The sequence below is a fragment of the Chelonoidis abingdonii genome, chromosome 1 (assembly GCF_003597395.2).
Source record: "Chelonoidis abingdonii isolate Lonesome George chromosome 1, CheloAbing_2.0, whole genome shotgun sequence".
In the NCBI taxonomy this organism is placed as follows: domain Eukaryota; kingdom Metazoa; phylum Chordata; order Testudines; family Testudinidae; genus Chelonoidis; species Chelonoidis abingdonii.
Genome location: NC_133769.1, coordinates 84,544,219 through 84,567,090, shown reverse-complemented (window position 1 = coordinate 84,567,090; position 22,872 = coordinate 84,544,219). Strand labels below are relative to the sequence as shown.

The 22,872-nt window shown below is 36.5% G+C and overlaps 1 protein-coding gene across 7 annotated transcripts in view; it reads left to right on the top strand.

The window, feature by feature from the left end:
• The window catches only part of ATP2B1 (ATPase plasma membrane Ca2+ transporting 1), a 121,543-nt gene extending 99,012 nt beyond the window's left edge, over positions 1-22,531 (top strand). For 4 of the 7 annotated variants that reach the window (XM_075066901.1, XM_075066908.1, XM_075066905.1 and 1 more), the window contains exons 16-22: positions 4,605-4,796; positions 5,042-5,255; positions 5,410-5,621; positions 9,824-9,931; positions 10,593-10,775; positions 11,106-11,192; positions 18,641-22,531. In XM_075066901.1, the coding sequence (XP_074923002.1) occupies positions 4,605-4,796; positions 5,042-5,255; positions 5,410-5,621; positions 9,824-9,931; positions 10,593-10,775; positions 11,106-11,192; positions 18,641-18,952 (1,308 nt within the window). In that variant the 3' untranslated portion in view covers positions 18,953-22,531. Of the gene's footprint in view, positions 1-4,604; positions 4,797-5,041; positions 5,256-5,409; positions 5,622-9,823; positions 9,932-10,592; positions 10,776-11,105; positions 11,258-18,640 lie in introns of all 7 variants that reach the window. The other 3 variants (XM_075066920.1, XM_075066913.1, XM_075066922.1) reach the window with 2 other exon arrangements.
• The last annotated feature ends 341 nt before the right edge of the window (positions 22,532-22,872 follow it).

The following is a 22,872-nucleotide window of genomic DNA, read 5'->3' as shown; positions in this document are numbered from 1 at the left end:
CCTCCAAGATTCTCTTTTTCTAAAAGATGTGTTCTGATTCAAACAGGAATAATTTCAGGGTAGTTCTATGGGCCTGCATTATGCAGAAGGTCAGATTAGATGATCAGTTGTCCCTTCTGGCTTTAAAATCTATGAATAAATTTCTGCAATCCTCTATCAATCATAGCTTAAACTCTGAATTTTCAAAATCCTCCTCTCCAAGTGACCATATGCATCAAATCTTGGCTGGGAGATCATACAAAAAAGTTTCTATACTTGGTGAGCTGCTTCCCTATAGTAGTCCAAGCTTTAGAAATGTCCAGAAAACAAATACATTTGTGATGCACCAGGTGGAGATTTCAGAGGTAGTGTCCCAAAACTGTGGTCTGATTTGAATTAGTTGGACTACAGCATCAACAAGAAAGGAAAAAAAGATCTTCTGTTGAAAGCTTGAAGTGTGGAACTGGGCAGTATCTTGCCAAGTGCTTGTACTATTCAGTTTCCTAGTGCAAAAGAAGATAGACTTACCCATTGGATTATACTGCATTACAATTGATTGATCTTACTGAGTGGGAGCGCACTAAATTGTTAGCTTTAAGTATGCTGACCTTAAAGAATGGAGAGGAAGTATGGGTTACATGATCCTGACAATCCCACAGTATTAAAGACTAATTTTGTTCCCACTTATATTGGCCATTGAGGTTTCCAGTATAGTGGGACCTTTTCTGTTCAACTTGCATCATCCAAATCCAGGCATCTCTTTTTATATTAGAATCTGGAAACTGTACCTGTCTGGCTAGATCCTGAGAGAGTAGAGAGCAGCTGGATTGCAACCTTAAATTCTCCAAGGTGAATTTTCCATAGCTTGCTAGAAAGTTCCAAGCCTGTTTTGAGTCAGATATTAATTTTGGACTATATCAGGATTAACTAATATAGGTAAAACTCCCTATCATATGTCTATCGCAGGTTAATGATTAGAATTCATTATTACCTGATGGATTTTAAATCTACTTGATGAGTTTGGTCTCCGTTCCCAGTTGACTGACTACATAACACCCAGCGGTGATTTTCAAAAACAGGAGCTTAAGAGTTGGGCTCCCAAATCCAATTTTTAATTTTAGCTCTGACTAATATTATAGGCCCTTGTTGGATGCATTTGTGAAAAGGAATAAGGATTTGAATGGGCAGGGAGACTGAACTAATTCTTCATATTGTACCTATTCTGTGGATAAACCAAAAAGAGTTACTTTCTGGGACTTCCCGTTGGTACCCTTTGACTAAAACTACGTTAATGCTCTAAAAGATAAAGTAACTTCATATTGTCATGTGAAACTACTTGATTATTTTCTATGTCTGGGACTGACATCTTTCTTTGGCACCTATTTCATCTTTCTGTGGACATTTTTCTAACTTCAACTTTATGTTCAGTTATTTGTAATTAACTACCATATATACTCGTTCATAAGCCGAATATTTTTGGTAAAAAAGTGACTCATCAAGGAGCAGAGGTTGGCTTATAAATGAGTCTACAAAATTTGATGATTTTAAACACTATGGAATCATTTGAATTGAATATCTAAAAAATTCTTGTTTTGTTTACCTGGAGCATTCACAGGCATGGAGCCCCTCGGCTCCCTCTGGCCGCAGCTCCCATTGGCTGGGAATGGCAAAATGTGGACACTAGGAGCTGAGGGGCTCCATGCTTGTGAATGCTCCAGGTAAACAGAACGTCCAGATACGCCAGTGGCTTAACCTAACAGGTCAGGAGCCAAAGTTTTGGCAACCCCTGAAATATATGGTCCGCTTATGAAAGGGTCATACAGTTTTTGCTATTTTTATCTAACTATCTTTGGGGGTTGGCTTATAAACAAACGGGCTAATGAATAAGTGTATACGGTAATTTTAATTAACTTTCACATTAGGAAGACAAAAACTAGGAGTCCGGTGGCAGCTTAAAGACTAATAGATTTATTTGAGCATAAGCTTTCATGGGTAAAAAAAACCCCACTCTTTCAGATGCATGGAATGAAAGTTACAGATGCATGCATAAATATACTGACACACGTTACTCACGAAAGCTTATGCCCAAATAAATCGGTTACTTTTTAAGGTGCCACCAGACTCCTTGTTGTTTTTTGTGGATACAGACTAACACGGCTACTCCTGTGATATTAGGAAGACAATTCATTTTACATTAACTTAATGTAAAAAAAATTCATTGTTCCAAAGTCTTACAAGAGAGGCATGGGATTGCAGTTGAGTAAGGCTGTGGAGAAGATAAGTGGATTCCTGGAATTAGAATTTACTAGATGATAGTGCTCTCCCCTACACTTGAAATTACTTGAGTTACAAGGAGGGTTAATTTTAAAACTATCCTCAATCATGAGATGTTAATGCGGTCCATACAAAACAGATACCTCCTTTTAAGCACCTAGACTTGAGTTCAAGTTTCTGTGTTTTTCTGGCTACTTGTCAAGGTGGAATTCTGACACCAGCTTGAAGATAAGAATGTACACCAAGTTATCTCTGTGGAATTTGGCGTCGGGCAGATTGGTTACAAGATCCTGAAGCTTTCTTATTTTAGGGATTTTTTTTTAAATGCTGAAGCTAACATGGATGCATTTTTCCTAGAACAGAAGCAGATACATAGACAGTAAAGTTTCACTTGGGAAAGCAAAACAATAATAACTCACATACCAGTCTCAATTAGCACTTTTCAGGAGCACAGCTTACTATTGTATTGATGCCAACATGTGAAAAATACTATTTTTCCTCTAACTAAAACAAGCATTGGGTCTGTTTCCTCTGACTAAAACAAGCACAGTTGCATCTGTAATGTTTTCTGGTATGACATTCTCCAGCCATCTGAATTTTAAATGTTGAATTGAGCTTTTATTAAACTGATATATACCAGAATTGTGGCTTATGTATTTTTAATTTCTTGACACTGGGAGTTGACTTCCTGACAAAAGAGTGCTTGCACAAATGAATATCATTTAAATATTGCTACCAACGGGTCCAGTATCTTGCATTCAGTGGGAGAGGGGTACAGTCTGATACTCTTCCTTGAAATCTATAAAACGTAATTTAGCCTCAAATGGGATTTTTTTAAAATTATAAAAGGTTAACTAATATATCTCAGGGCCCTCATTACCCAATGCTTGTGCCTTATATACATGCACACTTATTTTTGTTTTTTGCAGAGACACATTCTCTGTTATAAAACAAAGTTTTCTTCCAAAAGGTGCATTGTTTCTAATCATATGAAGTTAATTTCTGTCAACCCATATAAATCAGCTAGATTTTGGAGCACAAGCTGCAGTACTGTACTACTGCACTATCTGGTGGCTCAGAAAGACTTAATACTATTACTGTACTTAAGCCATTTCAACCAACCATGCTGGTTGGGAAGCCACATAAACTTAGATAATGTCTGTGTATTTTCTCAATAACAAGAAACCACACAGACAAGTCTCTCGTTATTTTGTATAATTATTTTATGTTTTATGTTCTTTCGAAAATGAGAGCAGAAAGTTTCTGCTCTGATTGAGACTCTGTAGTTATGTTTTACCTGTGGAGCACCTTTAGAGAGGCTCCTTTTAAATATTACTACACCATAGACAGATTACAGCTCACTTCAGCTAATAAACTGTAGTTTATATTTCTGTGATATACTTTACAGGGACAGTTTTACAATGGGGATGGCAGAGCATGAGTAGTACTTAAGATTCAGTCATGATTTTGCTATAATTTATCAGGAGAAGCACTATGGACCATGAATCTCTAGTATACTGAGGATGTGGGTGTTTTTTGTTTTTTTTCTTCAAGATTGCTAATCCATTGCCAACAAACGATGAATGAAATAAAAGACACTAAGTTTAAAGGCTCCGGCTTTCTCTGCAGACTCCTGCTTTAATTAAAACAGCAGTTGATCATCACTATCTTGAAATTTTGTGCTGGTATACATGGTAGGAAACGGACTGTTCCTGTAACCAAGCATTTAGTAAAGATAATTTGAGAGAATAAGTTAACTGGGCAGTGAAATAAAACTGATGGGAAAACTACCTTAACTTTTATAATTTCTTTATTGGATTGCCCAAGCTATTCACCTGCTTAAAAACAAACAAACAAAAAAAAAAAAAAACTGTTTTCTCAATGCAGTTACATCTGGTTGTTTTGTTTTTGGTTTTTAACCATGTCAAGAGGTCAGGTTTATCTAATGGTTCAAATTAAAAACTGAAGAGATGCGTAAACTAAACAAAAGTATGATTTATTGTTTGGGCGCAAGAGCTTAATCTGAGCATATAAAATGTGTTTATTCTTTGGTACCTGCCTCAGTGAAGTATTTCTTCAACTTTTGTATCTTATTGATGATTTTTAAATACATATCAACTTAGGTATCTTTAACTTATTAAAATTTCAGTCTTGTATTTCAATTTTGTGCTTCTTCAGACCTTTTAAGAAACAATATTTGTTCTCCAAAAGTGAGTTTATTGTATGCTTAATACTCTAGAGTGTACTTTTCCTTAATTGAAAGTTGTGTGTAGTTGAAATGTAATTATGCTAGATATCAGTTATTCCTGCTGTTTGATTCACAGTGTTCCTGTGTATGTTCTTCCTAACAGGGTATTGCTGGAACAGATGTAGCTAAAGAAGCTTCTGATATTATTCTCACAGATGATAACTTCACAAGCATTGTTAAAGCAGTTATGTGGGGACGAAATGTTTATGACAGTATCTCCAAATTTCTTCAGTTCCAGCTTACTGTCAATGTTGTAGCAGTAATTGTTGCGTTCACAGGAGCATGTATTACACAAGTAGGTACTGGTGATAGCTGGTTTCAGCTAATTTAAGATCTGAAAACATGTACCTCTTTAACTGAACTCTTGCATGCTGAAATCTTTTCAAAGTCACCATTTTGTGTGCTGTTCTAAAGAATGTACTGCTCTTCAAAGCAATACACCAAATTTCCATATAGCAAATGTTTTTTTTAATGGCTGCAACTTGTTCGTTTCTAGGATATTTATTGTGTTATCTATTAGGAAACATATCCTTTTTATAGGATTCTCCACTTAAAGCTGTGCAGATGTTGTGGGTAAATCTCATAATGGACACATTAGCATCTCTTGCTCTGGCAACGGAACCACCTACTGAATCTCTCTTGCTGCGGAAACCTTATGGTAGAAATAAACCTCTGATCTCTCGCACGATGATGAAGAATATTTTGGGTCATGCAGTCTATCAACTTGTGGTAGTCTTTACACTCCTGTTTGCTGGTAAGAAATAGTATAAAAGCTTTGCTCATTTTCTAGAAGTTAAAGCTAATTTATTATGGCATTTCAATTTTAGTCATGTTAATCCTGACCTTTTTAATATTTTGATTCTAATTTTGTGTGTTAATTCATGATACTGAAATGTCTTATTACACAGGTGAGAGAATTTTTGATATTGATAGTGGAAGAAATGCACCTCTGCATGCTCCTCCTTCAGAGCATTACACTATTGTTTTTAATACGTTTGTGATGATGCAACTTTTTAATGAAATCAACGCCCGGAAAATCCATGGTGAGAGAAATGTTTTTGAAGGAATCTTCAACAATGCCATCTTCTGTATTATTGTTCTGGGCACGTTTATTGTGCAGGTAGGTAATTGAAGATTTTAGTTTAATATTGTTAGTCATATTTAATTTAATTTATTTGCACTAAAGGTGTATCAACATTTCCAGAGAAAGTAGTGTCAAATTTATATATATAAACATGAACAGCTTCGTTTGCCCACATGGGAGGAAAAGTTGGTTCAAATAGACCATTTTCAATTAAGCTTTAAAACTTTGTTACAAATATAGAATTTGAGCCTAAAATATTGGACAATTTCCCATTATGGAAATCGATACTTTTAAATCTGACTTTGAAAAGTTTTATGTACCTAATTGTGTTCTAAATATAAGTCACCCATTGTCAGAACACTTGTAAAATGCAGCATCTTCCTATATAATTAGCTGAATTAAGACCCATTAGAACAAAAAATGTACAGTTATCAAACATGCAGTGTTGATCAGTTTATACCTTACAAAGTGAGAACTAATTATACCTACATCAGCTTGGAAATATCAGCATCATCAAATCAAGTATTTGAATGACCTGCTGCAACAAATTGCAGATATCGACTATACTCTGAGATTATATTTCCTTTAATTTATAGTAAGATTAATGACTGCAAACATCTGGGGGTGGGGGTGTGGAGGACATGTTAAGAGAACTGGTCAGACTGTACAGTCTGCCAAAACTTTAAATATTTCAATCATATGGCATCTAACTTCTCAGGTCAAGTAATTCTAGTATCTTTCAGCTTCACACATGTGAATGACAACTTAACTATGTTTTCTGGGCTCTTAAACTTGTGGTTTCACACATGTTTCTAACACCACCTTTTTTATGGTTGTAGTGGTTCATCAGGAAAACTAGAAATGTACTACAATGTATATTTAATACTATGCTATGTTTAACGTAACATTTTAACTGCCAAGTACAAAATAGCCACTTAGCCTTGCCAAGACACACCCACACCTTTAAGGTTGTTTTACCTGAAAACTTGAAATTCCATAAAATTATGAAACAAGGAAGCACTGTGATTTAGAGACAAGAACACAGGAATAGGATCAGGGAACTTGAGAATTGTAATCCTGGCTCTTACGCTTGATTTGTTCTATAACTCTGGGCAAGTTACTTCACTTTTCTATCCTCCCAGTCTATAAAATGGGGCTAAGACTAACCTACCTCAAAGGTGTTTTTAAAGATTGTTTATGCATCACTTAGCAAATATAAAGTACTCTACAGAAACTGTAACACACTGAAACTGATACAAAATTGTGAAACACAGGATTTATCCTTACTTGTCAGCTAGATAAAACAAAACTTCAACTGGTCAGATGGCTTCCAGTTCATTAACTGGAGTCTCTTACATCAATGCCAACGATGTATTTAGTAGGTTGTCTCATACAATACCAGAGTTGAAAAAATTAACACTTTGCTGAGTTGGGCAAAATGATTCCTTAAAAGGAGTAAAATAGGTATCCTTGGAACTGAATCTCTCTGCCTCCACTCCGTATCCACAAAATGGAATTAACACTTTCTCCTGTCCTTTTTTCCTGACTTGGCTGTTTGGTTTGGGAACTCTTCAAGAGAAGACGTGTGTTTCTTACTATGTGTATGTACAGTGCCGAGCACTGTGTGCTCCCCAGTCTTGGTTGGTGCTCCTTGAGGGCTCCTTAATACAAATGACAGACAAAAAAAACCAAGACCACAAGGCTAATTTTAAAGTAACACTGCTCTACAGCCAAAATGCTTCTGAAATAAATGTAGTCAAACTTCGCTAATTCTGGGTCACTGAGAATGAAAATGATGCTTTAAAATTGTTGATTGGCTCTAGTCTAGCTGTTGGGCTCCAGACTACAGCAGTGGAATCTCCTGGCAGGTGATGTTAGGGTTTCCATGTTCCGTGACCGTCAAAAGGATCTTGTCCCATTCTTCTTCATGGAAGGTGATCTTGTAGCCTGCAACAACATCGATGGTGTGATGGCAGCCCTCAACATCGTTCACGATCCAGATGAGTGGAGACTGTTCATTGATTCATCGAAGACGAGTCTTAAAGCTGTTTTGCTGCATAATGGCAATGTTTTGCCATCAATTCCAGTTGGTCATGCAGTCCATATGAAGGAAACCTATGACAACATGAAACAACTTTTGAGGTGCATAAACTATGACCAACATCAGTGGCAGCTTTGTGGCGATTTGAAGGTTGTTGCTCTCTTGCTTGGTCTGCAGACTGGATACACAAAGTACTGCTGTTTTCTCTGCGAATGGGATAGTCGTGCAAGAGATTCCCACTACATCAAGAAAGATTGGCCACTCCGACAGTCATTGGAGCCTGGGAGGAAAAGTGTTCAGCATCCACCACTTGTTGAATCAAGGAAGATTTTGTTACCACCCTTACACATCAAGCTGGGTCTGATGAAGAACTTTGTCAAGGCCATTGACAAAACACAAGCAGCTTTCAAGTACCTCCGTGGAAAATTTCCAAGGTTAAGTGAAGCTAAGATAAAGGAAGGTGTCTTTGTTGGTCCTCAGATTCGTGAACTTCTTCGAGATGATGCATTTGACCATGCACTGCGTGGCAAGGAAAAGACGGCATGGAAAGCCTTCCAGTTAGTGGCAATAAATTTTCTCGGAAACAACAAGGCAGACAACTACAGGTTGTTGGTGGAAAACCTCCTCAAGGCATACAAAAGCCTTGGTTGCAACATGTCACTAAAGATACATTTTTTGCACTCTCATCTAGATTTTTTTCCACCGAACTGAGGAGCAGTGAGCGATGAGCACGGCGAGCGATTTCACCAGGACATTGCAACAATGGAGAAATGCTATCAGGGCAAATGGAGCCCATCAATGCTTGCAGACTATTGCTGGACAGTGACAAGAGATGCTCCATTTAATGAATACAAGAGACAAGCCAAGAAGCGCCGAGTAGACACTGAATAGGACTAAACTATGTACATAATAGTTTTTTGCCTTTTGTTTCATAATAAATTTTATTTATATAACCCTTTTGCTGATTTTTAAAGTGTTACATAAACAGGACAGGTGAAATATTATCATGTAAAGCAACCATAAACACATGAAAAGACCTAGGTTTACAATTTATGATTAAAACTCTATCTACACAATATACATAGACATAAAATGTAAAAACTTAAATATCTTAAACAGTAGCCAATCAGTTGTTTTTAATTGTCATCTTTGAATTCAGCACATCAAAATACATAATAAATAGCACATTTTATCTCTGAAGCAGATGACTTCTCAAAAATTGTAGACCAGTGTAATTTGAGATTTATTTTTTTTAAAGCCTGAAATATAATATGTGAAACTTTAGGAAAAAGATCTAGTTAGCCAAATGCTAACTTAAAATGATGATACACAAATTGAGTGCTACCATGCTGTAATGTGTATACACTACAAATATTATTTTTTAATGCTGGTATTTTGGTTTTCCTAAAATCTCTCTAAATTTTGACAGGTAAAGCATATAAATGTGTGTATGATAGCATGTGTTTGGCTGCCCTCACTAAACAATACATGGATAATTACTACGATTTACACGTAACCTTAATTTCTGGTTTGAGTTCAGATTTTCACTTTTGCTCATATTATGGTTCCTAATCAACTCTTCTTTGGTTTTTATACTTGCTGCTAAGCTTGAAATGGATGTGCAGAAATGCTGTTTAATGAGTGCTGTGTTAATTGCTATTTTTTGGACAATGTTTAAAATAGGAAAATACTACTACTATGTCTAGTTCTGGGAGGGGAGTCCACTTGATACAGTACTTGCTTTTATACAACCTAGAGTTACAACTCTGCTTTGTAATACACATCTGTATTTTGTCTAACAGGGAAAAAAAAAAAAAAAAGTTGTAAACATAAATCTTGGTCTCTGTAAAATCTGCTGTTTTTCTAGATGTAGGCATAAAGAAAAACACTATATTTTATCTAACTGTTAAATTGAACCAGATTAACTGTTTAAATGATCACTACAATCAAATTTTACTTTTGAAGTACAAGGTAAGCTTAGGTTTAGATTGAAGATGGTGCCTATGGAATTGCAGGGGATCAAAATACTAAAACGACAAACTAAAGTTAATATATTATGTAAACAGCTTCTATGACTAGTGTTACATTTGAAGCACCAAGTAGCTAAAATTTACATCTACTATCTACATTCACTAATTCACAAACTTCAGTAAGTATTGCTTTCTCTGACTTTTTTTTTTTTTTACTTTTTCCACAGATAATTATTGTACAGTTTGGTGGGAAACCTTTCAGTTGCTCAGAACTTACAATAGAACATTGGCTATGGTCCATTTTCCTGGGAATGGGAACACTACTCTGGGGCCAGGTAAATCTGTGTGTGTGTGTGTACAAACAAGCTAAGACAACCTGAGATGAATTCATGTTATGCTTTGCTGATATTTGGGTTTTTCCTTTTGGGTACATGTGAGAATTGTATTGACATCCAAAAGATGTTAAGCACGTTTCAAAATTTTAAGTGGATGTTGCTGTGTGTGGGTTACATGAATAAATAGCAGACATGTAATTTGGCAGTTTTTCTAACTTTTGTATTACCAGACTCTTTTTTAATATATTATAAATGACAACTGTAACATTATATTAATGTAGTTTTCTGCTTTTAATTTAAATTTTTCTTTTGGTGAAGAGCTTGCACTTAATTTTAGAATTCCAATAGCCTGAGTTCAGCTGCACACCTTTGAAATGAGGTTGTCGGGGAATGAGTTCTCACATTTTTTGCAACTGTTACTTAGCTGGAGAGTGTCCAGCAATACTGAGTGAATAGGGGGATATTGGGACAGTTGTTTTACACTGAAAGTTGTTTCTCTGAAGTAGAAAGATAGTTTTTTGCGCAATATTATAGGTTAAAGGAAAAATGGCAAAGACTTCAACATTGTATATTCAGTGACTTCAAATACATTTAAAAAATATAATTCGTACTACCATTCTTCTTTCTGTTAATTCTTATTCATCTATTCCTTCATCTTTAGCTAATCTCAACAATTCCAACCAGCCGTTTGAAATTTCTTAAAGAAGCTGGGCATGGAACACAGAAGGAGGAGATTCCTGAAGAAGAGTTTTCAGAAGATGTAGAAGAGATTGATCATGCTGAAAGAGAACTGCGTCGTGGTCAGATCTTGTGGTTTAGGGGCCTGAACAGGATACAAACCCAGGTATGGTCTTGGAAAAGGTAGGAGGAGACAGTGGTAGTTGAGGTTTTTAATTAAATCTTCCCCTTTGTCCCCTTTATCCCAATAAGGTGACAATTTTAAACTGTATGACTGAGATTTTCTCAAGATGGGGGTATGGATGGCTCTGTAATCCCTCAAGCTCCTTCTTTACTTCCTTCAGTTCTAAATGCAGCTCTTGCCTGTGTATCACTCTATAAAAAGTGCCTTTTTTCTTTACTTCTTGTGTGTTTATAGATGGGATGGTCCTTTCTCTTGTTCTCTCTCTCTCTCTCTCTTGCTGAGCAAGCTGTCACAATCTCTGATTCCTTGCAGATGGATGTAGTGAATGCTTTCCAGAGTGGAAGTACCATTCAGGGGGCTCTAAGGCGGCAACCGTCCATCGCCAGCCAGCATCATGATGTAACAAATATTTCTACCCCTACACATGTAGTGTTTTCCTCTACTACTGCTTCTACTACTGTGGGGTGTGAGTGTGTGTTCCTAAGTGCATGAAATTAACATTTCCTAATTCACACACCTAACGTTTCTCATTTTCTCCTTAGTATTTAAATTCATCGTTCAGGCTTTTCATAAAGCTTTCTTTTCACAAAGTGGAGTCCTCAAGACTTTTTTCTTAGAGGGCTAGAGAACAGATGGAAACAGTTGCAACAAAAGACTTTAACGTGAAAGCTGAGAGCCTGTATGTACTGTGCCTTCATTCATTCACATACAGAGGGACTTCTTAAAAACTGAAATAGGAAAACTGTTGTAAATTTTCGAGTATATGCCTCTAATGAATCATTAGATGAAAGTGGTCATAATTTACTCAGTGCAGCATATAACATTAAACTGGTCCAACGAAAGTAGGTAATGCCAATTTGAAAATAAACCATAATCTAAAATAACACACAGTTGAAAGTTACATATTTTACATTTTAACACTTTCTCTGGCAAAATATGATTTAAATTGTTTAATTTAAAGTTTACAAAGTTTAAAATGTAGACCAAAAAAAGCTTGCTGCTGATAGGAATGCTTCATAGACTGAATCTTACTTTTTGTTGGACTTGTTCTTAACCAGATGGCAATATTTATTTTTCAACTTCAGGGTACAAGTTAATAAAATAGGCTTGTTCCAGATAGTTACAATAGTAGTAAATTTACAACTATACAGAAAGCTGCAGAAGCATTCAGCCAATCACCCAGGGGCATTGGTAAGAACATTAAGATATTTGAACTGTAAAACACTTTATTTAATTCAATTCAAACTGGATTTAACTCTCTCTCTCTAGGTTCATTTGGCGGCAGTACATAAACTTCCAGTGCAAGTGATGTTTTGTCAGTTACTTAATTCTGTTCTCTTTACATTATGTTCTCTAAACTAAGTGGCATCTGGGTTTTTCAGCCTTCTTCTGGTAAGACTAGAAGTGTAATAGTTCATTCTAAAATGGATACTTAAATGCATTTATCCTCAGTCTGAAGTAATATCTGTTTCATGTAAGTATTTTCAGCACACTTATTTATAGATTTAATATACAAGTATCTTGTTTAAACAAATGTGTAAAGATTAAACTTTTTTGACTAGATGATTTTCCCTCCTGTTTCAATAATTTACTTTTTAACATTTGTAAACATTCTTATGGGTTAGCTAAGTGGCAAACTTAATTAGTTAGCTAAGTACTTTTCAGGCTAGTTAACTTAAGAACTTTCACATTCCTGGCCTAAGTGCTGGCAGAGACTTTTTTTTTAAAGCTTTCAGGAGTTTTCTTAAAAAGAGAGTGTGGTCCTCTGGGCTCTCTTTCTGATTCAGATTTCCTGTGTGCGCTTGAGCAAGTCATTTGTGTGTCTACCTGTTTTCCATTCTGTAAAATGAGGATCCTTCCCTACCTCACAGGGATGTTGTGAGGCTTAATTAATATGATGTTTGTAAAGCACTTTAAATGAAAAGTGCCACATAAATACAAAGTCCGTTCTGTTACTTGTGGGAATAGGGATGTGCGGTACAGCACTGTATTTTAAAATCTGATGTCTATGGGAATGTTCATTAGTTTACTTCCGTATACAGGAAGTAACTTTGGGTTACATTCTGCCTGTTAAGCAGAGCATACTGCAAGTGGTAGTACACAACCACATGACCCTCGAGTGGGCTGCCAGGAAGCATTTTGCTGTCCTGGTGTGGAAAGGGGATTAACTTGCAACACTGCTTTAAGGAGCACAGCATACTTACTCCTGTCCTGGCACCCACCTCTGATAGCCAGTGTCTCAAGGTGGAGAAGGAGCCATGCCCTCTCTGTGGCAATTACAGGGTCATTAAGCCTAGCTTCAGTATCAGGCATATGGGCTGAGACTATAGTAAAGAACAAAATTCAAACACACAGATGAACAAAATATGTTAGGAAAGAGTTAACATGGCTTTTATAAAGAGAAATCATGCCTCACCAATCTATTTGAAATCTTTGAAGTTGTCGTCAAGTATGTGAACACAGGTGATCCAGTGGATATAGTTTATTTGAACTTTCAGAAAGACATAAGAACAGCCATACTGGGTCAGACCAAAGGTCCATCTAGCTCATATCCTGTCTTCCAAGAGTGGCCAATGCCAGGTGCCCCAGAAAGAATGAACAGAACAGGTAATCAAGTGCTCCATCCCCTGTCATCCATTTCCAGTTTCTGGCAAACAGAGGCTAGGAACCCCAAGGCTCTTAAGCAAAGTAAGAAGTCATGGGATTAGAGGGAAGGTCCTCTCATGGATCAGTAACTGATTAAAAAGATAAGAAACAAAGGTAGGAATAATGGTCAGTTTTCACAGTGGAGAGAGATAAATAGAAGGGTCTGCAAATGATCTGTACTATTCAACATACTCATGAATGATCTGGAGAAAAAAAAAAGGTAAATAGTGAGGAGGCAAAGTTTGCAGATGGTATGAAATTACTCAAGATTGGTCCAAAGCGGACTGTGAAGAGTTAGAAAGGGATCTTAGAAAGGGATCTGACTGGGCAACAAAATGCCAGATGAAATTCTTCATTGATAAATGCAAAGTAATGCACATGGGGAAAACATAATTCCAACTATACATACAAAATGGTGGGGTCTAAATTGGTTGTTACCATTCAAGAAAGAGATCTTGGATTCATTGTGGATAATTCTCTGAAAACATCTGCTCAATATGCAGCAACAGTCAAAAAAGCTAGCATTAGGAATGGGATAGATAACAAGACAGTAAATATCCAATGCCACTATATAAATCCATTGTACTCTTGCACCTTGAATATTGGATGCAGTTCTGGTTGCCCCATCTCAAAAAGGATATATTAGATCTAGAACAAAGTACAGAGAAGGGCAACAAAAATGATTAGGGGAATGGAAAAGCTTCCATAGGGGAGAGATTAAAGAGACTTCTCAGCTTGGAAAAGAGACAACTGAGAGGACATATGGTAAAGGTCTATAAAATCCTGACTGGTGTAGAGAAAGTGAATAAGGAAGAGTTATTTACCAATTCACAATACAAGAACCAGGGGTCAACAGAATTAATAGCAGGTAGAAAAGAAACATAAGGAAGTGCTACTTCACACAATGCACAGTCTGTGTGGAACTCGGTGCCAGGGGATGTTGTGAAGGCCAAAAATAAAACTGGGTTCAGAAGAGTAGTAGTTTGTGGAGAACAGGTCTATCAATGGCAATTATCCAAAATGTCCAGAACACAACCCTAAACCTCTGATTGCTAGAAGCAGGGACTGGACAACAGGGTGGATTACTGTTCTGTTCATTCCCTCTGAAGCATCTGGCACCAGCCACAGTCATAAGACAGGATACTTGGCTAGATGGACCATTGGCCATTCTTAACCTTTTTTTTTTTTTAAAGCTATCATTGGGGAGTAATTTGACCCTGTGTTCCCCTGAGCTTTGAGGCTGCAACTCTGAGCAGCCCTTATGCAAACCTTGTAGGTAGGGAAATATGCATGGAGTGCTTATAACACTCCATCACTGTGTAGGCATGTAAGGGCAAGCTACAGTTTAGCCTTTATGGTGGGGGGCCTGATAACATCAGCAGAATTGTTTTATATGCTTCTAATGCATACCAAATTGTCTGTCTTCTAAAATACTCCCTGAATATATATTTATGCAATACCTTTGTCTACATAAACTGAGGAATTCATTTCTATCAAACTGTACAGTTTTACCATTTAAGAGTAACTAAGGTGCTGATACAATCTCTGAATCGTACAATCATCCCTAGATTTTTGCAGGATCTTGTAGCAATGTGAAATTATGTACCACGCATCGATATCTAGAGCAGAGGATCTCAAACTTCTTCATATGATGGACGACATCATACTGGTGTTTTGAGAACTACCTCTCCACCCCCTTGAGATTTCTTAACCTCCCTGTGGCAGCTATGGCATTACTTACATTGAAAAGTAATACTTTTAACTTTTTAATGTGATTTACCAACTGGAGATAAGAACAAGCTGGCACCATGTGCCCAGCAAGTGCTGCTTGAACTATTGGTTGTGCACCACAATTTGAGAACCTCTGATCTAGACTAACAGTTGAAATAAAAGGGACACTGTTACAAAAAACTGGTTATATTTTCAGATTTCCTTAATGGTTTTACTCTTAACCCTTCGGTTAATTAAAACTGAAAATGTACTATTCTTCACTCAGCTCGGACAATGGAGATGATCAGTCTAATTTAATGATTTGATGCATTAACATGTTTGCAAAAAATAACCCTTGTGCCTGATCAACTGGGACTGGAGGATCCTTAATTTTGTATGTTCTTTCTTTTTAATTTGACACGTTCTTAATGTGGCTCAAATGTTTGTGGCAATTAAGACGGTCATAGCAAAAATGAAGATGTATTGGAGCTTACCTCATACACATTAGGACTAACTGGTAAAAGTTTTCTGCTGAATGAGTGCAGAGGTTATTTATGCAACATGTTGTGGATTGGTTTATGCTGATGTAATTTGTGGATTTTTCTGCTTTCATGGGTTATTTTTAAATTCAGTGCTGTTAACAAAGCTCTTGCCAACTGCCGCAAATTCTTCCCTTTATATATTGCATTTGAGAAAGGCGCAAAGGAAATGAATCAGCAACAATCACTCACGTTATGGTGACAGCCATGGTGGCCTCTATTTTAAATACTTCCATTCTTGAAGGGGTGCTTGACTGTGGAGCTCTACTGTAAGAGATTAGGATGAACTCATAATCTTTGAGGCAAAACTCAACCTGTTTGAATCCTTTCTTCAGCAGAGAAGTAACTGACTCTATTTCTCCTTTGGTGGAAAAAAGAACACAGTTCTAACTAGAACCACACCAGTTTTAAAACTAATATTGGTTAATAGATTCTGTGGTGACTCTTTTTTTGTATAAAAATACAACCATAGCATTCCTTCATGTGAGGTGCCTTTATAGACTCTAAAGACCTCATTTTGCTGAATGCACCAGATTTTGTTGATGCTTCTGATATACTGGGATCCCAGTCAAAGAAATTAATTTTTGATTCTTCATGGTCAAACATGTCTAGGAAGTCTAGTGGAAGTGTACCAGAATCAGACATGGTTTCCCTGATATTTAAAGCTGTAAGTCATTAATAATGCAGAGACATAAGTGGTCCTAGATATGCTAAATACCTTGTCAACTATTTGTAACAAGGTCTTTCCTTGTTGAAATTAGTGTAAGGACTCAACCCTTTAACTCGGTAACAATAAGACTTTTCTGATTGTAGGGAGGTACATACACAGCTTTACTGATTCGATACATTAGAAGCTAGGCTCTCTAGGATTCTTTGCATGAGATGGTCCCAAAATACACTTTCTGTGACTAGATGGAGTGCAGTCCTTGACAGAACGGTGCCAGTCTTGTATGTAGATTATATTTTCTTTTCACTATTAGTTGGTTTTTTGCATGCACTTCCTCAGTGCCTCTCCACGTCTTGGGTTCTGTCAGTGTACATTCTTTTATTGCTCAGGTGCTATGATGATGGATGTGAGAATGTGTCTGTTTTTATATAAAATAAATCAAAGGGAAGTCATGGCTGAATCAGGGCCATAGTGCTAAATTAATAGGAGCAAAGAACCTGAGTTATTTTATTTTAATGAGACTATTCATCTGAAGTTAGACATGCTTAAATTCTTTACTGAATCAGGGCCTAACTGAATAGTACTGAACCAACTGATCATGGGAATCTGCTGATGAAGGCAGAGGACTCAGAATCAGACCTGCATATTATTCCAGAGTTCTGTGCTGATTTACTCAGTGATCTTGGGCAAGTTACTTACTCTCTGTACATCCATTTTCCACCGGTAAAATGAAAATAATACCCAACTTCTATTACACTGCTGAGAGAACCTCAGTGAAAGGAGCTACAGAAGTGACAAAGCATTCCTATTCCTTTTTGTCAGTGTCAGTTTTGCCTGGAAAAATGTATTTGATATTAGTGTTGATTTTTATAGGTACTCATTTAATTACAAGTTAATAGTTAAGGATTTTGATTTCAGACTGAACAGTTAGCAAAACTAATACTTTACTCTGAGGGATTATATGGCAAAGCTAAAGTAAATTCTTAAAGATGCTAAATACAAAAGTTAATTTTTGGATCTCGACATAGTACCTAAGAGTTCTGTGACCTGTTAACTTTTATGGAGTGTACATTCTATCAGCTTCTCATTAAGTAACAAATTCTACTAAGTTGGTAGAAAATCATTTTTTGGCTCTAAACTGCAAATTAACTGACAACTTCTTCTAATGTCATGAACCTAATAGTTGTAAATGGTACATAAGCCATACAACTTCAGCAGTATATATGAAGCTTTTTGGACTCTCTTCTTGTGTGCATCTCTGCACCAAAAGCAGAGAGCTGACCTCTTAATAGAAGACAGACGTGGCCATGTGTGTATATGTAAAATTTGTTCTAATTAGCCAGTGACAGCTTACACATTGGTTGGTTGTCTTGGATGTTTTTGTCATCTGAGATGCACACTTGTGTATATAAAGGTGATTACTTAAATCTTACAGTGGTGGCCTTCATACTGAAATGTGCAGCAATTCCAATACTAGTGTGTCTTGGAAATTTTCATATGCTATTCTCAAAAAGAGGTTCTTGTATCTGCCACTTATCTTGTGTGGCGGCATTTAAAGTGCTTTTTCACCGTTTCAGAGGCATCAGGAAAAACTTAATTTTGTACATAATGGAAAACAATTGCAAAATGTAACTTGTAATTTATTACAACTTTTAACAAATTGGGGCACAGAACATATTACTTATTAATGGGGGGGAATGTATTTTGTTGTGGCAAATAGGTATATACTCGAATATTTACAGCTGTTGTAGAGGTATCTTTTTTGCATGAGTCCTGCTGGTAAATGTCCAATCATTGTGACATTTGGTGAACACTTGCTTGGCTTTTTCATAGTCAGTGACATCCTAATCCCCAGCATGAGAAATAGTAACCCTGCGTGCCCCAACTCTTTTAGTCTTTTCCCTTTGGTGTTGAATAAAACATTCCTTAGTAAAACTTGTTGAATTTGTGAATAAGTATATTGGATACAATTTTCATGTTGACTTCATTTTTTAAAACATTTAGCCCACGTCAAGCAATGAAATAATTCTAGCACTACTTTGAATTTTTAGACATTTCAGTTTTTTACAGTACACTTCTACAATTTTTATTCCAACTGTAGATTGGCAGTGCTCTACTGAAATGCTCCTCATTTTTTACAGTTTATTGCAAGTTCCACTACATTACATACAAATTCGATTCACTCATGTCTAGCTGTTTGTGGATTCAAGCTCATAAGAACCATATTCACTACTAGTAAATCTGCAGCATACTAACAGTGTTTTGTATTTCTTTCATGTTTTCAGATCCGAGTGGTGAATGCATTTCGTAGTTCCTTATATGAAGGGTTAGAAAAACCTGAGACACGAAGTTCAATTCACAATTTTATGACGCATCCTGAGTTTAGAATAGAAGATTCTGAGCCTCATATTCCCCTTATTGATGATACTGATGCTGAAGATGATGCTCCAACAAAACGCAACTCCACTCCTCCCCCTTCTCCCAACAAAAATAACAATGCAGTTGACAGTGGAATTCACCTTACAACAGACATGAACAAGTCTGCTACCTCTTCATCCCCAGGGAGCCCACTACATAGTTTGGAAACATCACTCTGATTGTAAGCTGAATGTTAACACACTAGCTCCATTGTAAAGAAACAAATTGAAACTGGGTCTTTTCACACATTGTGATGGACAAGATAGTAGTCTTGTCCTGGACTTCAACAGAAGACACTTGTACGAGTGTAGATTTATTTTTTTAAAAAAGCTTTCTGCCAGACTTGAGGGCGCTTTTGGGGGGCGGGGATAATAATGAACTCTGACAGATAAACGGTAACTCGGCATAAGTGACCTGCGGATCATCAGTTGTACTTAATGGTCCTGAACAGTGTGTTAGAACTTTAGTTTATCTTGATCCTTTTGAGGGAAGGGCTGGGAAGGGCAAAGAAGCCCTGGATCATTGAATTGATACTTAAATTTCTGCTGTTGGCTGTTAATAATTTGGATTATTTATGTTTATAAATGATACAGATCTGTTTACAAGGTTTGTAGATACTTTTTTGTTCCTGTTCTTAGATGGGAAGCTTCCTTATAAATGATGCAGAGAAAAAAATTAGTCCTTCAAATACTGCTGTATTTTCTGGAAAAGGATGTTTCTATTGAAACTACTAAATTTTGCCTGCAATTTACTTTGTTAAATATTGTAGATAAATTGCTAATACTAATAGCCAAATAGATAACACTAATGCTTTGTAAAAACATGAGCAGTGGTGTTCTAATGAAGTTATGGCCTCTGTCCTAATTAGTTTCTTAAATACATTTACTACTTAATGGTTTTGAAACAACTGTTTAATTTTTAAAAATTTTGAGAAACTTACTGAATAACTTTTTTGTTCAGAATTTAGTAGAGGATTGTTTAATGCGGGACATCAATGTGTGATGGAACTTGCTTGAAATACTTTTGTTATCTCAGGCAAAATGGATTAAATCAAAATACATCAGAACCTTAGTCCTTTTTGTTTTTGTCTAAACATGTTAGCATAGTGCTGTCTTGGTGAATTGTGAGTGGAACTGTTGATTTTTCTTATATATAGAATCCTTCATACAGCATGAGGGCTGTTGGCATTTTGAAAGGTTGTTAGTAGGTAGCATACCTGTTTTCCTTTTTGTTTTTGGAATTTGTTTGTAAACATGAATAAATCTGCCCTTTTATTAAAATAAATATGCAGCGATGGTTTTTTACAGATTTTTCTCAGCTTCATTGGATCCCTTAAAAAGGTAGACTGCTTTATATTGCTAGTAAAATTAAACTACAATTTCAAGATGGTAACAGCCCCATTTAAAAAGCACTTTTATAAATCAGATGTTGGTGACGGCCCTACAGAATGGATGTAAGTTAAGGCACCCAAAAAAATCTTCATTGAGTCAAATACTTCTGGGTGACTGTGGCTGAAAAATTATCTCAGGGTGAAAAGACGTAATGTGAATAGTAAATGTCTTTTTTCATTTACATAACTTACTGTATTAAACCCTTCAAAATCTGAATAAAATCAGGTTAGCTCACATGGGGTAGCTGACAAGTTGATTGCATGTTCTTAGTTAAGCAGTAGTTTTTGGCACGAAAAAATGACCTGCTAGCCACTGAGTGAGTAACAGTCACATTGTCTCCACCAGTTGGATTATTGTTCTACCAAACATTCCCCCACCCCAGAATCCCATTCTTCCATAGCTTTCCCCGTCTGCATGTAACTTTTTCACCTTTACCTGTCTTCTATTTTGTTTTTAGCCAGTGGAATTCAGGGTGAGTGTCCTGATATTCACTAGCTCAGATAAGTAGTCCAGATATAGACATGGTTGACTGGGGGAGACCGCCTACATCCCTAAAGATAGTGTTTTCCTTTGAGCTATGGTAGCAGGTACCATCAGGGTTCAAACTATTAAATCAGTTTTGAAAGCTGTTGTAGATTTTCATAAGTGCTGCACTAGCCACACAAGGGATCCTAGTGTATGTCTGAACCCTGACGGTAGACACCAATTTCCCACATGGTAGAGGAGTGCATAAACTTGAAGGAATCAGGCTAGTAATGACAGGAAAGAGGGGAAAAAATCTAAAAGCTCAGGATGCAGAAGAAATTGAGTTAAAAGGCATTACTCTTAAGGTGAGAAGACTGCTCTCTTTTATGGATGTGATTTGTATAAACTCTCTGGAGTTCTTGGAAAACAATGAAAATATTGCTTGTTAAAACTGAAAAAAAATTTAGTGGGGGTAATCATTCTTGGGGTTTCAAGCACTGTATCCCACTGTCAACCATTCTTTAAGCCTTCCGAGATTTTTTTTTTTCTGTTATGCCCATAGACTTGAAAAGAAGGAGGCTTCCTTTCTAGGCACAGGATATTTGTATTTAACTCTTCTTTTATATGACAACTTCTCCCAGAGCATCTTAGAATACTCAATGTAACTGGAAAAAAATATAAGTTAGGAACTAGGTAGAGTTCTGACTTCAAATAGGCTCAGATGTTCTCCCTACCTAGTTCAGAATAACTTCCTCAATAAATGATAGATTAAAATGGAAGGAAGCTGTTTAAGTCTTTTCTTAAAATGACCCTTCCCGGTGCAATTGAAATTGCATGCTAACCTTTATCTTAATTTAAAATTAAAACTCCCCCCTGCCCCCCCCCCCCCGTCTTAATGGTGGTCATGATTCCATTATACCTTTAAAAAAACTGAATTATACACTTAAGCAGTGGGGGAAACATAAAAATGTGTAGACTTTTGCACAAATGATTCCTTCTGATCATGTTGACATGCAGTACATTGACTTTGCCTCATAGCAAGTGTAAGTGAAACCTGAAATTAGGAATACTTGTTTAAAAAGGGAAATGGCTTTCTTTCTTGTTGTGATCTCAACAAACCATGACATGTTGTTAAGCTTATACAAATAATTATCACTTTTAGCTGCTGAGCCCTTGATTACCTTTCTGGTTGTAAGGTTTACTTGTCTTTCTCATTGTAACACAAATAAATAAATGTGCTGTTCATCTCCAGTCTGATTGGGGACTGATTTGAATGTAATGCAGTACAGTTTAAGATTTTGGAAATGGATAGTTAATGCTACTACTGTAATCACTTTGCTCCTGAAATGTTACAACTTATCTCAATACTGAGTTTGTTACATGCTGTAAAATGTGTACTGTACTATGATCATGCAACATTGACTTTTTCTATTTGTACTGAATTAGCCTTTTAGCCAGAAGAATGGTTTAATATAAATCTTGTTTACAAAACAGTGGTTAATTATATCAAATACCAGTCATTGTAAATAGGATGAATAATGGGATGCAAAGAATAACTTACATAAAGGCAGCAAGTCTTGTTCAAACTGAAATTAAGTGTCTTAAATGGGGCAAAAAGTAGTGGTAATTGCTACACATGGAACCTCTTTGTGTCTGTATCCATTTTACCATCTGTCGTCCTCCCTGATAAGATCTAAATTGTGGAATAGTCTCCTCCTAAGAGAGGTAATGGAAACAGATGATTCTAGTCACCCCAAAGTAATGCTAAGTATACTGTAGGGTACAAAGGTCCTTAAGCAAGGACTAGATACGAACCCATGTCATATCTACTTCTTCAGATCAACTACACTGGAGAAGCATATTACAGGTAGCTTTATGATTAAACAATTCAGAGAAACTGAACTCTGACTTTACCATCATTATTGATGAATTGCAGATGTTACCACCACTTCTTTGGGCTATTGTTTGAAGCTTGCTGCAGACTCCAGAAGACGTGTCATGGGCTTATATTTGGAAATTGTCCTAAAGGGCTGATAAGACTTAAATAAATTCTGCAGAAATTGGTACCACTGGAATGATCAGATTCATATTGAATTTTGCATGGATTTAAACAGAGTAAAATGTCCATCTTAAATTCAGTAATACTTCTTCAGATGCAGAAACTAGTTATTGGTTCTAAAGGCTTTTTTCCTTTGAGTGCATGTCTGCTGATCCTCTTGTATGTTGGAGCCCCCCACTGTTTG